This window comes from Mobula birostris, chromosome 27 (assembly GCF_030028105.1).
Source record: "Mobula birostris isolate sMobBir1 chromosome 27, sMobBir1.hap1, whole genome shotgun sequence".
In the NCBI taxonomy this organism is placed as follows: Eukaryota; Metazoa; Chordata; class Chondrichthyes; order Myliobatiformes; family Myliobatidae; genus Mobula; species Mobula birostris.
In genome coordinates this window covers 44,388,208-44,405,031 of record NC_092396.1, presented here as the reverse complement: position 1 = coordinate 44,405,031, position 16,824 = coordinate 44,388,208, and the positions used below count along the sequence as shown (strand labels likewise).

Below are 16,824 nucleotides of genomic sequence, written 5' to 3'. Positions count from 1 at the left end.
TAATGAAAGTTGGCAAGGTTTTGCTCTTTAAAAAAAGGCGATTTCAAGTGATTTTATTTGATCCTCTGAACATGAATAAAAGAAACTTTCAGGTCAATTAGACATCATTGTCACTTCTGTATTCAAGTATCAGTGGGCAAAATTCAAAGAAGTAATATGGAACAGAAAACTCATTGTGTTTCCATTGAACAGAACAATGGAAGTAAATTGTTAAAATTATTAAATGTGATTGAGGCAATTAGATATGCTTGTGCAGAAAAGGAAAGGAGCAAAAGGTAAGTAAAGCTGATTCAGGTGCAATATGTTCATTTGGCTGGGCAGACGTTGTCACATAACATTAATAAATGTGAAATGTATTATTTCGTTAATTTTTGGATGTTATTCTAGGTTAACACACTTCTGGAAGTGTTCTCTTTTTTGAAATTAGAAAATATAATTAGTTCTCATTATTTATTGAATAATATTTATTAACGTTGAAAGGACTAGATAGGGTGGATGTGGAGAGGATGTTTCCTATGGTGGGGTATCCAGAATTTGGGGGCGCAACCTCAAAATTGAGGGGTGACCCTTTAGAACAGAGGTAAGGAGGAATTTTTTTAGCCAGAGAGTAGTGAATCTGTGGAATGCTCTGTCACAGACTGCGGTGGAGGCCAAGTCCATGTGGATATTTAGGGTGGAGGTTGATGGCTCCCTAATTGGTCGAGGGCATCAAAGGATATGGCGAGAAGGCAGGTGTATAGGGTTGAGTGGGATCCGGGATCAGCCATGATGGAATGGCAGAGCAGACTCAATGGGCTGAATGGCCTAATTCTGCTCCTATGTCTTATGGTCTAATAGTACTAAAATCCAAACTTACATTGAGCAGCATTATAAGGAGGCATGGACTTTTAACAAAATTGGTGAGTGGGCAGAATTGATGGTTGTTTTAATAGCAAAGAGGAGAAAATAGGGTTCTTGGCAAATTTTGTTTGACAATAACCTAATATTCTTGTACTTTGGGAAGGGGCAAAGGCATCAGGGGATGGCCTCCAGCTTTTTAATTCTCATCATGAAATTTTGGCCTCTGTTTGGGGAGAATTCTTCAGAGAATTGATAATTCAGAAGCAGAATTCTCAAGTGGTCAGGCAGTACCTGTGAAAAGAGAGAAATAGATCAATGCTGTTGGAAGTTTATTGAATCGAAGCACTTATTCTCTCTTAATAGATGCTAACTAATCTGAGCTATTCCAGCATATTTTTGTTAAATGCCACTGGATTCAACCAGGATAACAGCAGACTTTCAGGAACAAAAAGAATATGAGCAATAATATTGATCATTAACAAAATACTACTTAAGAATATGTTTTAATATCTATAACTGCCTTGGCTAATGCTTTTATTAACATACAGCCTCATTTCTCATACTTCTCCAAAGATTAATATGAACTGCTTTGACTAACTTGATTTAATAATGTAACATATAATATTGTGATATTTTTATTTACAGTTTCTTAATTTGTTTTCCAGGAAACTGATGTTCTTTATGTTGTTTCCCAGTTTTTTGTTGAAGAATGGAAGAAGTTTATCAGGTGATTTTGTTTTATATCAATTCTGTTTTTTATAAATAAAAAAAGAAGAATCAAATGAGTTTCTAAACACTGTTGAAAAATAACTTTTCATTTTAATAATTGGAGTGATGTCATTTGTATTTTACTTGGAAAATAGTTTTCCCATTAATCAATTCCACAAATAGCAAAAACCAAAGGGATAACACAATTATCACTTTGTCTTTCCGGGAATATCACACCTTGGTCCAGATGTGCACCCAGATACTTTCATTTATTATCACCATCACTTAGTATTGTCCAACTCTTCATCATTAAATCATTGCAATTTTTATTTTGAAATATTTTCAAATCTACAAATTTGCTCTCAGCTTTTCAACTTTAGGAACATAGAAAACCTACAGCTCTGCTGAACATGTCCTTACCTTAGAACTACCTAGGCTTACCCATAGCCCTCTATTTTTCTAACCTCCATGTACCTATCCAGGAGTCTCTTAAAAGACCCTATCATTTCCTCAGCCCCCACCACCACCGCCGGCAGCACATTCCACACACTCACCACTCTCTGCATGAAAAATCTTACCCCTGACATCTCCTCTGTACCTACTTCCAAGCAACTTAAAACAATGCCCTCTCGTGCTAGCCATTTCAGCCCTGGGAAAAGGCCTCTGACTATCCACACGATCAACGCCTCTCACTATTTTGTACACCTCTATCAGGTCACCTCTCATCCTCCTCTGCTCCCAGGAGAAAAGGCCAAGTTCACTCAACCTATTCTCATAAGGCATGCTCCCCAATCCAGGCAACATCCATGTAAATTTCCTCTGCACCCTTTCCATGGTTTCCACGTCCTTCCTATAGTGAGGTGACTAGAACTGAGCACAGTACTCCAAGTGAGGTCTGAGCAGGGTCCTATATAGCTGCAACATTACCTCTCGACTCTTAAGCTCAATCCCACGGTTGATGAAGGCCAATGCACCATATGCCTTTTTAACCACTGAGTCAACCTGCACAGCAGCTTTGAGTGTCCTATGGACTCGGACCTCAAGATCCCACTGATCCTCCACACTGCCAAGAGTCTTACTATTAATGCTATATTCTGCCATCATATTTGACCTACCAGAATGAACCACCTCAGACTTATCTGGGTTGAACTCCATCTGCCACTTCTCAGTCCAGTTTCACATCCTATCAATGTCCCGCTGTAAACTCTTAACAGCCCAGCACACTATCCACAACACCCCCAACCTTTGTGTCATCAGCAAATTTACTAACCCATCCCTCCACTACTTCAACACGATCATTTATAAAAATCACAAAGAGTAGGGGTCCCAGAACAGATCCTTGAGGCACACCACTGGTCACCAACCTCCATGCAGAATATGATCCATCTACAACAACTCTTTGCCTTCTGTGGGCAAGCCAGTTCTGGATCCACAAAGCAAAGTCCCCTTGGATCCCATGCCTCCTTACTTGCTCAATGAGCCTTGCATGGGGTGCCTTGTCAAATGCTTTGCTGAAATCCATATACACTCCATCTACAGCTCTACCTTCATCAATGTGTTTAGTCACATCCTCAAAAAATTCAATCAGGCTCGTAAGGCACGACCTGCCTTTGACAAAGCCAGGCTGACTATTCTTAATCATATTATGCTTCTCCAAATGTTCATAAATCCTGCCTCTCAGGATCTTCTCCATCAATTTACCAATCACTGAAGTGAGACTCACTGGCACACCCATTGCTGCAGTTTTCTGAGTTTGAATTTTTCTTTCAATAGGCTTTTCTTTAAAATCAAGAGTATTGACCTCACATTCCAGGGACACATAAGTTCCCATACACTCTGAGATGATAACTCCTCTTTGTACCAGCACCAAAGGTTTTTTTTGGTGAGGACAGTATTTTTTGGCTTGCTTCTAAGCCTATTTCAACATTGCACATTTTTAAAAGTAATACTTTATAAGCAATGAGAAATCTATCTCATGACATACTGAATGTTGAATGGAGTAGTCAGCATTTTACTTTAATTCGACCTGTGCTTCCATGCTCATTCTAAATTAATATTTAGCTTACTCATAACTGATTTAAGCGGATGTTTATTGGCTTGAAATTAACTTGAAGTAACATTTTATGAAATGTAAACTTTATTAGGGCACTTCAATTTGAATGTTTCACACTTTTAACAATATGTAATATTACGTTAATATCATGTTCTAACTTCCTTTCCTCCAAGGGAAATAAATGTATAGTGTTCATTACTTAGCACAGGGTTCCCCAACCTTTTTTGCACTGCGGACCAGTTTCATATTGACAATATTCTTGTGGACCGGCCGACCCGGAGGGGGCGGGGGTAGGATTGCCGACAGACAAGAGTAGCAGTCAAATACGTTGTTTACCCCAAGAGACTACAATGACCATGAAGCCTTGAGCGGGCACCAGTACACATGTGTGATTTGCGCATGCATGTACGTGCCTTTTTTTTCTACAAATTATTTTTGGCGATTCTGTGGCGGGGGTGGGGGGAGTGTTAATCACGTCCGGAATATATGTGATAAGTGGCTAATACACTCAATTTCGTTTCTAAAAGGGTTTCTCTAACGAATTTAATATTAAACACACAGCGCATATTTTCCTCGCATGAATATAGTGATAAGTCAATTATCAGGGGAGGACAAGGGAGCTTGAAGTAAGTGTTGAATGGACTTCCAGTAGAAGTGGTAGAGGCAGGTTCGATATTATCATTAAAAGAAAAATTGGATAGGTATATGGACAGGAAAGGAATGGAGGGTTATGGGCTGAGTGCAGGTCGGTGGGACTAGGTGAGAGTAGCGTTCGGCATGGACTAGAAGGGCAGAGATGGCCTGTTTCCATGCTGTAATTGTTATATGGTTATATAAGTAAGTCAATAGCATCATAACATTTTAAGTAACGTTTAGATATTAAACACACAGCACATATTTTCCCCGTATGAACATATAAAATCATTGCAATGCACCAATATTGCTGAATCAGTGGGAGCCCTGGGCTTGTTTCCCTGCAACAAGACGGTCCTATTGAGGGGTGACTGGAGACAGCGATACTCGAAGGGGGTTCCTTATGTCCAGTGTATTCCGCAATTTGGTTTTCGTTGCATTCATTGCAGAGATATGTTGGAAATGGAAGCAACGTTTTCAGTGCTTTCCTGGCTATCTCAGGATATTTAGCCTTGACTTTGACCCAGAATGCCGGCAGAGATGTTATGTCAAACATACTTTTCAGCCCGCCATCATTTGCAAGCTTGAGGAGTTGATCTTCTTCCCACACTGACATGGATGACGCGCGGGTAATGACCTCGCATGCGTAATGGCTCAACAGTGGGCATGACAAGGAATGAGGAAAGGTGCAGCTGACTCCTATCACCAAATCATATCGTTTCCTCGCGGCCCGGTGGTTGGGGACCACTGACTTAGTACAACCAAGAACCTTCACTGTTCAGAATCATTAAAGCTGATCTTTCATGAAGTCATCCAAAATGATTGTTGTGCAATGGAGTCAGTTTGGGGGTGGAAGTTGAGATGAGACAAACTTGACTAGTCATTGATGCTTCATTCTTTGCCGAATAAATATCATTTTCTTGTTTGAGGAGAGTGGCCTGAACTTGTAATGTGGGACATTCGCAAACAGAATGATATGGGTGGGTATAGGATGAAAGGGTGTGGGTTGACAGAGAAAGTCAGATGATAGTCAAGCTCCTAGTAGAAATAGGCATATGTAAGGCTATAATCGAACCAATCTTGTGCCATTGGAGTGTCTTCCTAGAAAATTAAAGTAGAGCTAATATACGAGGGGTGATTGATAAGTTTGTGGCCTAAGTTAGAAGGAGTCAATTTTAGAAACCCTAGCAGATTTATTTTTCAACATAGTCCCCTCCTACATGTACACACTTAGTCCAGCGGTTGTGGAGTGTACGGATCCCTTCTTTGTGGAAGTGGTCCACAGCAGGGGTGATTGATAAGGTCATGGCCTAAGGTAGAAGGAGATGAGATATACAACTCTTGTTACATGCATGTGCAGTTCAACTCTTTGAGTGAAAATGCAGGAAGTTTGAAGTTAATAACTCATCTTCTACCGTAGGCCAAGAACATATCAATCACCCCTGCTGTGGACCACTTCTGGAGGTCCAAGATGCCGACTTCTACAAAGAAGGGATCCATATGCTCTACGACCGCTGGACTAAGTGTGTAAATGTAGGAAAAATAAATGAGCTAGGTTTTCTAAATTTGACTCCTTTTACCTTAGGCCATGAACTTATCAATCACCCCTCGTAATTTGATCTCAATGTAACTTATGTGTCGCTGATGTATTTCCCAAATTGTTCATGGGTTGTCAATTTGATCATGAGGAGTAGCTGAGTCCTTCCACAGCATTAACCAAGGGAGTATTAAGCGCTTTAATTTTTCTGCAAGGGCAAAGTCATGCAAACTCCGTAATTTCCAGAATAGATATAGGTGCTCTCCTAGCAATTTTGGCAAGTAGGTGCTTGTAAGTGGTGCCCACTACAGCCTTGGAACGCAGTGATGGAATATGTGAGATGGTGAATATGAACCGAGTGTTGCTCAAATGGGTACTTTGTAACGGTGTGGTTAGAACAAGCTAGTGTGACCAGTAATATTTTCAAGAAAGGATAAGACACATATTGGGAATGGTAAGGTTGTGTTGTTCCCTTGTGCTTGTTGGACAGTTTGAGAGGTGCTGTTGAAATAGCGTAGTTGAGTACTGTAGTCCATTTCCAAGATGGTACATGTGGTATCAGAATCAGGTTTATTACCACTGGCATATGTCGTGAAAGATGATGTTTTGCAATGGAGGTACATTGCGTTGGATAATAAAAAAATTATAAATTAAAATAATAAATATATAATTAAATAAGTAGTGCAAAAAGAAAGAAAGAAAGAAATAGTGAGGTAGTGTACATTCAGAAATCTGACGGCAGAGGAGAAGAAGCTGTTTCTAAAGCATCAAGCAACACACACAAAATGCTGGAGGAACTCAGCTGGCCAGACAGTATCTATGGACAAAAGTACAGTTGATGTTTTGTGCCGAGGCCCTTCGGCAGGACTTCAAATGTGTGTCTTCAGGCTCCTCTACCTCTTGATGGTAATAATGAGAAGAAGAAATGTCATGGGTGATGGGGGTCCTTAATGATGGATGCCACCTTTTTGAAGCATTGCCTTTTGAAGGTGTCCTCGATGCTAGGGAGGCTAGTGTCCAAGGTGGAGCTGGCTGACTTTGTAATTTTTTGCTGCCGTTTTCCGATCCTGTGCGGTGGGTTCCTCCATCCCAGATGGTGGTGCAACCAGTCAGAATGCCCTCAACGGTGCATCTGTAGAAATTCGTTAGAATCTTTGGTAACATACCAAGCTTCCTCAAGCTTCTAATGAAATATAGCCGTTGTCGTGCCTTTTTTGTAATTGCATCAATATGTTGTGCCCAGGATAGATCTTCAGAGATCCGGACTCCCAGGAGTTTTAAACTGCTCACCCTTTCCACTGCTGATCCCTTGATAAGGATTGGTGTGTGTTCCTCAACTTTCCCTTCCCAAAGTCTATAATACCTTTGTCTTACTGACATTGAGTGCAAGGTTGTTACTGCGATTCCACTCAACTGGCTGATCTATCTCACTCCTGTATGCCTCTTCATTATCATCTAAAATCCTGCCAACAATAGTTGTATCATCGTCACATTTATAGGTGCCAGTTGAGCTGTGCCTAGTCACCCTGTCATGGTTCTCATGAGAGTAGAGCAGTGGGCTAACCACGCATCCTTGAGGTGGACCAGCTTTGTTTGTCAGAGAGTCATACAAATGGTTCTCTGAATGGTGTTGAATACCTTGAGAAACATTGGATGCAGCTGCACTTCCAGCAAATGGAGAGTATTCCTTCACCCTCCTTGTTCCTTGCAGGTTGTGAAAATGTTTTGCGGTGTCATAAGGTGAGTTATTCACTTTAAGCTTTTGGCCTTTTGTTATAGCCACAGCGCTTATACAGCTGAGCTGATTTTTTGTGTGGTAACTGACTGTTAATAGCCCTCTATTTTTCTAAGCTCCATGTACCTATCCAAAAGTCTCTTAAAGGACCCTATCGTATCCACCTTCACCACCGTTGTTGGCAGCCCACTCCACGCACTCACCACTCTGAATTAAAAAAAAATTACCCCTGACCTCTCCTCTGCATCTACTCCCCAGCACCTTAAACCTGTGTCCTCTTGTGGCAACCATTTCAGCCCTGGGAAAAAGCCTCTGACTATCCACAGGATCAATGCCTCTCATCATCTTATACACCACTACCAAGTCACCTCTCATCCTCTGTCACTCCAAGGAGAAAAGGCCAAGTTCACTCAACCTTTTCTCATAAGGCATGCTCCCCAATCCAGGCAACATCCTTGTAAATCTCCTCTGCACCCTTTCTATGGCCTCCACATCCTTCCTGTAGTGAGGTGACCAGAACTGAACACAGTACTCCAAATGGGGTCTGACCAAGGTCCTATATAGCTGCAACATTACCTCTCGGCTCCTAAATTCCATTCCACGATTGACAAAGGCAAATACTCCATACGCCTTCTTAACCACAGAGTCAACCTCCGCAGCTGCTTTGAGTTTGTTTGTTTGGATTTGGAATATTGTCTTGTTCCATGGCCTTTGTTGAATCGAATGGTTTCATCTCTTTCTTGATATCCCATGGCGCCAATTAAATCAATGAGGACTAGCTTCTGTGATGCTGTGCATTTTAAATAATGGAGTGACATGGGTAAACTACTTCTGACTGAACATGTTGTAAATGTTTCAACTATGTCATTGGGCATACATATTGGATCCTCTCACAACTAAGAATAGGAACCTTCTTGGATCTGCTGTTGCCAGTTAGCTGTTCTCGAAAACCATTAACTGCTGACTATCACAGAACAGCAGAGCTTAGATCTGATTAGTTGGTGACTGCGTTGCTTAGTATTTGCAAGACTTTGCTCAGTAGAAGTTTTTGTTGCATTTTCACCAGGTTAATATTTCATTTTTTGGTACACCTACTACTGTCCAGAGTCTGTTCCTCTGCGCTATTCATTTTCATAGGTCTGCTGACTGGTGGTAGTGGTTGAATGAGGGGTATATCAAATTACATTTGCAATGGAATGGAATTCTGCTGGTGGCTCACAGCACTTTCCTGATGCACAATTTTTGCTATCAGATCTGTTTATAACCTATCCAATTTAATGCAATAGTAGTGCCATGTAACCATGAGGTTCTTAATGTGAATGCTAGACTTTCTCCAGCATTGTTGTGGACAGATAAATCTACACCAGATAGATTTGCAAACACACTTTGAAATTGGTTTATCCCTCAGGTTTGCTGTTCACTTCTCAAACCTAAAACATTAACTTTCCACAGATTCTGCTGACCTTTCCACTTTTTCTCTTTCTTTATAGACCTATGGGATATGCCAAGACAACCAGAAGACATGATAATGAGTCACTCATTAGTGTAGGGCAGCAGAATGGCACAACAATTAGGACAGCTACCTCACATCACTTGGGTTTGATCCTCACCTATAACATTGTCTATTTTGAGTTTGTATGTTCTCCCAATGACATCATGGTTTCTACTGCAAGCTCCAGTTTTCTTCCTCATCCCAGAGATGTGTTAATTGTGTTTAGATATGTTTTAATTGGCCTCTGTAAATTAACCCAAGTGAGAAAGGAAAGTGAAGTAGATGAGTTTTGAAACAGAATAAATTGCAGGGGTACAAGGAAATAGGGGGGAATTGGGTTTTTTTTTAATTTCGAAATACAGTGAAGTAACAAGTCCTTCTGGCCTAATGAGCCTGTGCCACCCATTTGCACACACATGACCAATTAACCTATTAAACTGTACATATTTGGAAAGTGGGAAGAAGCTGGAATTCTTGGAGAAGACCCAAGCGAATAGGAGAGAACTCCTTATAGACAGTGGCAGAATTGAACCTAGGTCACTGGTGCTGTAATATAACACTAACTACTGTGCTGCTCCTCATCTAATGATTGGATTAGATTACTCTGCTAGGAGCAAGCATGGACTTAAAGTTAGAAAGATGTTGTTACTCCTCATCTGTGATCTTTTTGCTTACTGTACTCTTCTTCCAAGTTTGAGGAGAACTGGTCAGCTGAGTGTTGATGGTAGATAATGCTCCCCACTTAGGCAGTGGCATGTTGTAGTTAAATTACTGAATCTGTGCCCTGTGGTTCTATACTCTCCTGCTATTGGAAACAACCTCTTCGCATTCACTCTATCTAGGTCTTTCAGTATTCAGTAGGTAATTCTGGAGCACTGAAAATAATCGTGTTTTTTTTTAAGAAAATGCTTTTATCAATAATGATAATTGTGTAACTATTAAATTTCCTTAAAAAGTCTGGTTTACTGATGTCATTCAGGAAAGGTACTCTGCTTACCCAATCCGCAGTTAATGCAGGTGTGTTGGCGCAGTGTGCACTGTTATTTATAATGGTTAAAAGATCATCTGAAATTAATTGATATGATTCAAAGATTAGATTGAAAAAGAATATTCGTCTCTTTAGCATTACACATAAATACCAACATTGCTGATACACAATGTTGAAATTCTCTTGTCCATTATTAGCCTCCTGTAGAAATGGTGATTGGGAATGAGTTACAGGAATGACACATGACAAATGAGTAAAAGATACATGTAGTATACTTCCAGGGCGCCTCGAATGGCAACTCGTGTGGCAGCAGAACTCTCAATGGATACAATTAAATATTCTTGCTTCAGCCTGATACAGCAAAAAACCACAACTGCTTCCAAATTCAGTACATTAATATGATGTCTTCATGCGATTAAGTGAACTATCGCTGCTTAAATCTGATGGAAACAAAGGTGATTGTGGACATACTCCTCTGGAATCGGGGGGGGGGGGTGGGGTGTGGGGGTACCGCATAGGATTGAAAGAAGCTGCAAAGGGTCATAAGTTTAGTCGGCTCCATCTTCAGTACTAACCTACAAAGTACCCAGGACATCTTCAAGGAGCGGTGTCTTAGAAAGGCAGCGTCCATTATTAAGGACTCCCAGCACCCAGGGCATGCTTATTGTTACTATCAGGTAGGAGGTACAGAAGCCTGAAGGCACATACTCAGTGATTCAGGAACAGCTTCTTCCCCTCTGTCATCCAATTCCTAAATGGACATTGAACCCTTGGATACTACCTCACTTTTTTAATATACAGTATTTCTGTTTTTTGTAAGATTTTTTATCTATTCAATATACAGGTACATATGCTGTAATTTATTTGTTTTTAATTTTTTTCCTATATTTATTGCATTGAACTGCTGCTGCTGTTAATAAAGTTCACATAATAAACCTGATAATAAATCTGATTCTGATTCTAAACAATTATGCTATGCATTGTTTGTGTTGCTTGTATTCAAATCAGACATGATAAATAATTTACTGTTATGAAATGTTAATCCTTGTGTGTTGGTTATGAAGCTAATCAAGATTTAAATGTTGTTACTGCGTACTGTAATTTAAACCTTTTGAAAACTTGAAGGAATGTTGATGGAAATTGTGCTGGCAACTTGTCACTGTTGGTGAGAGCTGAACATGAATAGCTTCAGCATTCTCAATATTGGGTATAATTAAGTTACCTCAGCAGGGTTCACACAGTACCTTGCACAGTAGCCAGCATCAATTGAGATACTGTACAGACGGAAGGGATATCATTACAAAGATCCATCAGTATACTGTAAGTCAAAGTGATACCTTCAATTAACAGTCATAAGATGCAGAGGAGAAACTTATCTTGTAAGGCTACATTCTGAGCAGAGACATTGAAGCAATTTTCCATTATAATATTTACATGCAAAGTTGTCTTTCATTGTACGTGTATTGCATTGCTAGAAATCCCTCCTCTGACTACTTTCATTTGATTCTGCTTGCTGAAGGAAGCCAACGAAATGCAGTCCTGTATCGTCTGTAGGCAACAATGCACTTCTCTGTCCGCATGGAGGCCTCATGTTTACGGCAGAGTCAATGACCAAAGAGGATTCAAAACAGTGAGTCTTACTCCATGATTTTCATTATTTGTGATTTAAGTGTTTTAATTGTTTTCTTATATGTTTTATTGAAACCTGATTAAAATATAAAAATGTGTTGGATCTCATCACTTGTTCAGTAACCGAATTCAAGGAAGATATTACCTTCATGTGGAAGAGATTCTTCAAAGGCTGAAATACAAACCAGAGATATCAGTTATATACCTCATTGACAAGACCTGATCTGGAGTAGAGGTGTTCAACTTTGGGCAGCACACCCCAAGCTGTCTTCTTGTGTACAGTGCATATTAGTTGCATTTTACGAGGGCTTTAGTGATTTTAATAGAACAGATTGCATGAATATGGCCTTTATTTCCTTCAGAAGATTTACGGGTAGTTGAATTAAGAAAAAAATTATGATTTTTTTTTAATGACTGCTATAAATTTATAATCTCACACGAAAATCAAAAACTGTTCAAAGTTAAAGGCAAGATATTCAGGAGTAATTTCTGGAATCAGTTTTCACAAAGAAGCTTAATAGAAATCAGATTTCTACGCACCCTGATGCTTCCCTATCGTTGTGGGGGATTTCAACCAGGCCAGCTTGAAGAAGTGTCTGAACAACTACCACCGGCATATCACCTGTGGAACCAGAGGAGCCAACACACTTGACCACGGTTATACCACCATTAAGAAGGTTTACCGTGCCATCCCATACCCACATTTTGAAATCGCCTGGCTGTACTTCCGCACTCCTTTTATAGGCTGAGAATAAAGAGCATAGCACCAGTGGTGAGGACCAAGGAGGTATGGTCAAGAGAGGCAAAGGAGCACTTAGAGGACTGCATTGAGTGCATGGATTGGCAATATCCAGGGACTCATCTTCGAATCTGAATGAATGTGCCACAGTTGTCACTGACTTTGAGACCTGTGTGGATGGGTGTATGCCTTCGAGGACGTACCATAATACCCAAACCAAAAGTCGTGGATGAACCAAGAGAATTATAGAATACTGTGGGCTAGATCTATAGCATTCAAGGTTGGTGATCCAGAACAATGCAAGAGGTCCAACGCTATCTTAAGGGTGAATAAACAATTCTGATTGAAGTTAGAGTTTGAATCAGATGCATATCAGCTCTGGCAAAGGTTGCAGGCCATTACTTCCGTCAAGGTGAAACCTAATACCATGAATGTCTCTATTACTTCACTCCCAGATGAGCTTAACGCCTTTCATGCACGCTTTGAAAGGGGAAACAAAACTATACCTGTGTGAATCCCTGCAGCATCTGGTGACCCTATGATCGCCATCTCAGAAGCCGATGTCAGAACATCTTTCAAGAGTGTGAGCCCTCGCAAAGTGTCAGGCCCTGATGGTGCAGTGAAAAGCTGTGCCAACCAACTAGCGGGAGTATTCAAGGAGTTCTTCAATCTCTCACTGCTGCAGGCAGAGATTCCCACCTGCTTCAAAAGAGCAACAATTATACCACTGCCCAAGAAGAGCAGGGTGAGTTGCCTCAACAACTTTCAACCAGCTGCACTCAATTGTACTGCTTTGAGATGTTGGTCACAGCCAGAGTCAACTCCTGCATAAGTAAGCACCTGGACCCGCTGCAATTTGCCTATCGCCACAATAGATATACAGCTGATGCAATTTCACTGGCTCTTCACTCAACCTTTGGTCACCTGGACAGTAGCAATATGAACGTCAGGCTGCAGTTTATATTAATTACTGCTCAGCATTCAATACCGTCATACTCTAAGTTCAAATCAACAAGCTTCAAAGCCTGGGTCTCTGTGATCCCTCTGCAACTGGATCCGGGACTCCATCACCAAGAGATCATAGTCATTGAAGATGCCTCCCAGATGCCGGGGTCAGGGATGTCTCAGATCGGGATTATGGCATTCTAAAGGGGGAGAGGGAGCAGCCAGAAGTCTTGGTACACATCGGCACCAGTGACATGGGTAGGAAGGGTGTAAAGGTCCTGCAGAGAGACTTTAGGGAGCTAGGTAGAAAGCTGAAAACAGGACATCCAGGCTAGTATTCTATGGATTGTTGCCTATTCCACATGCCAGTGAGCGAAAGAATAGGATGATTTGGCAGATGACTATGTGGCTGAGGAACTGGTACAGGGGCCAGGGGTTCAGTTTTATGGATCATTGGGATGTACAGAAGTGACGGGTTACACCTGAACCTGAGGGAAACCAGTATCCTTCCCAGCAGGTTTCCTAGAGCTGTTTGGGAGTGTTTAAACTAATTTGGCAGGAGGATGGAAACTGGAGAGATAGTGCTGAGGATGAGGTAGTTAGATTACAAACAGGCAGTGTGTACGGAGACTGCTAGCGAGGAAAGGCTGATAATAGAGGTAAATTGCAGTCAACAGGATGAGTTGCAATGTAAAAGGTGGACAAAATCGAAAAGAGTGATACAGAGCTGAAGGTGTTATATTTGAATGTGCACAGTATACAGAATAAGGTAGATGAACTTGGAGCACATTTACGCATTGGCATACATGATGTGGGCATCACTGAGTCATGGCTGAAAGAAGTGTATCGCTGGGAACTTAATGTCCAAGGACAGATGGGTAGACAGAGGATGTGGCATGGCTTGTTGATAAAAAATGAAATCAAATCATTAGAAAAAAGTGAGATAGGGTCAGAAGGTGTTGAATCATTGTGGGTAGAACCTAATGAATGGAAAGGTAAAAAGACCCTGAAGGGAGTTCATAGTCATAGTCATACTTTATTGATCCCGGGGGAAATTAGTTTTCATTACAGTTGCACCATAAATAATTAAATATTAATAAAACCATAAATAGTTAAATAGCAATATGTAAATTATGCCAGGAAATAAATCCAGGACCAGTCTATTGGCTCAGGGTGTCTGACCCTCCAAGGGAGGAGTTGTAAAGCTTGATGGCCACAGGCAGGAATGACTTCCTATGACGCTCTGTGTTGCATCTCGGTGGAATGAGTCTCTGGCTGAATGTACTCCTGTGCCCACCCAGTACATTATGTAGTGGATGGGAGACATTGTCCAAGATGGCATGCAACTTGGACAGCATCCTCTTTTCAGACACCACCGTCAGAGAGTCCAGTTCCATCCCCACAACATCACTGGCCTTACGAATGAGTTTGTTGATTCTGTGGGTGTCTGCTACCCTCAGCCTGCTGCCCCAGCACACAACAGCAAACATGATTGCACTGGCCACCACAGACTCGTAGAACATCCTCAGCATTGTCGGACGGATGTTAAAGGACCTCAGTCTCCTCAGGAAATAGAGACGGCTCTGACCCTTCTTATAGACAGCCTCAGTGTTCTTTGACCAGTCCAGTTTATTGTCAATTCGTATCCCCAGGTATTTGTAATCCTCCACCATGTCCACACTGACCCCCTGGATGGAAACAGGGGTCACCGGTACCTTAGCTCTCCTCAGGTCTACCACCAGCTCCTTAGTCTTTTTCACATTAAGCTGCAGATAATTCTGCTCACACCATGTGACAAAGTTTCCTACCGTAGCCCTGTACTCAGTCTCATCTCCCTTGCTGATGCACCCAACTATGGCAGAGTCATCAGAAGACTTCTGAAGATGACAAGACTCTGTGCAGTAGGTGAAGTCCGAGGTGTAAATGGTGAAGAGGAAGAGAGACAAGACAGTCCCCTGTGGAGCCCCAGTGCTGCTGATCACTCTGTCGAACACACGGTGTTGCAAGTACTGTTACATACAGATCTCTAAACATTAGTAAAGATGTGGTCCACAACTGACAAAGGGAGACAGAAAATGCATGCTAAAAGGCCCAAATTACGATCATCATCCACGAAAACAGAGGAGTGCCCCAAAGAATGATTGACAGTTAAATGTTAGAACCCCAAAGCCCTCCCACTCCTCCTCCCATGCATAAGCAGCAGCAAAGCAACGATCCCCCTCCCTCACCAGCAAAAAAAGCAACAGCAGCCCCCACCAAGCACTCAAGCATGCAGCAAAGCATCAGTAAAGGCACAGACTTGCAGTACCTCAAAGACTTCTGATTTACCCAGTAATTCGACATACCACAGTTAGTCTCCCCCTCCCCCCCCCTCCCCCCTCCCCCCTCCCCCCCTCCCCCCTCCCCCCTCTCCCCCTCTCCCCCTCTCCCCCTCTCCCCCTCCACCTCTCCCCATCCCCCCTTCCTCCTTCCCCCCCATAAAGGAAAAAGGGGTGTCCTCATTTCACAGCAAGTGGGGAGACATAACAAACAACTCGCTCATTTACGATGTTAAAGGTCTGTTGCGTCGCTTTTTCCAAGCACTGTGCCCAAAGAACTCAGGTCCCTAGGCATACAGCCAGCAGCCAACTTGTTGCTTTCAATCTTCCGTCTCCCACGACACACTGATTTCCTGCAGAGGCACCGCAAGTCCACCCACCTCCAGAGCCACAAAATCCCGAAACTCCAAAGGCGTGCTAGTCTTCTAAGCCGCGTCCTTGGCATGTCGAATAGCAGTCAGTCATGAGACCCCAGAAGCGCAAAGAACCAAAGTCAGTGTGTAACTCTTGGTCAGGGTCTTCAAAAGAACACTGAGAGGGAAAATTTGATCTATTAAAGATAGAAATAGAGCTGTTTCCGAAGATGCAAGCAAAGGAGTTGCCGTTAGGCTTCATCATCTCCTAAGATCCATCCCTCCACTTAGGAGTTAGTAACGATCCTTCAAGATCAATTGATTCTGGCATGGTTCTGGAGGAATAGAAAATTGCAAATGTCACTCTGCTCTTCAATAAGGGTGAGAAATAAAAGAAAGGAAATTATAGGCCAGTTAGTCTGACCTCAGTGGTTCGGAAAATGTTGGTGTAAATTGTTAAGGATGTGGTTTTGGAGTACTTGGAGGCACTTGATAAAATAGGCTATAATCAGCAAGGTTTCCTTAAGGGAAAATCTTGCCTGACTAATCTGTTGGAATTCTTTGAATAACAAGTAAGATATTCAAGAGGGAATCGGTTGATGTTGTGTACTTGGATTTCCAGAAGGCCTTTGACAAGGTGCCACACATGAGACTACTTAACAAGTTAGGAACCCATGGCATTACAGAAAAGATACTAACATGGATAGAGCATTGGCTGATTGGCAGGGGGCAAAGAGTGGGAGTAAAGGGAGACTTAGTGTTCCACATGTGTTGGGGTCGCTTCTTTTTACATTATATGTCATTGAGTTGGATGATGGCTTTATGGCCAAGTTTGCGGATAACATGAAGATGGA

The 16,824-nt window shown here is 41.8% G+C and overlaps 1 protein-coding gene across 6 annotated transcripts in view; it reads left to right on the top strand.

Annotated features, from left to right (window-relative positions):
* Positions 1–16,824, top strand: part of usp48 (ubiquitin specific peptidase 48) — a 227,292-nt gene that overhangs the window by 184,114 nt on the left and 26,354 nt on the right. For 4 of the 6 annotated variants that reach the window (XM_072245076.1, XM_072245078.1, XM_072245079.1 and 1 more), the window contains 2 exons: positions 1,506–1,567; positions 11,506–11,616. In XM_072245076.1, coding sequence (XP_072101177.1) covers positions 1,506–1,567; positions 11,506–11,616 — 173 coding nt within the window. The remainder of the gene's footprint in view (positions 1–1,505; positions 1,568–11,505; positions 11,617–16,824) is intronic. The other 2 variants (XR_011883341.1, XR_011883340.1) reach the window with 1 other exon arrangement.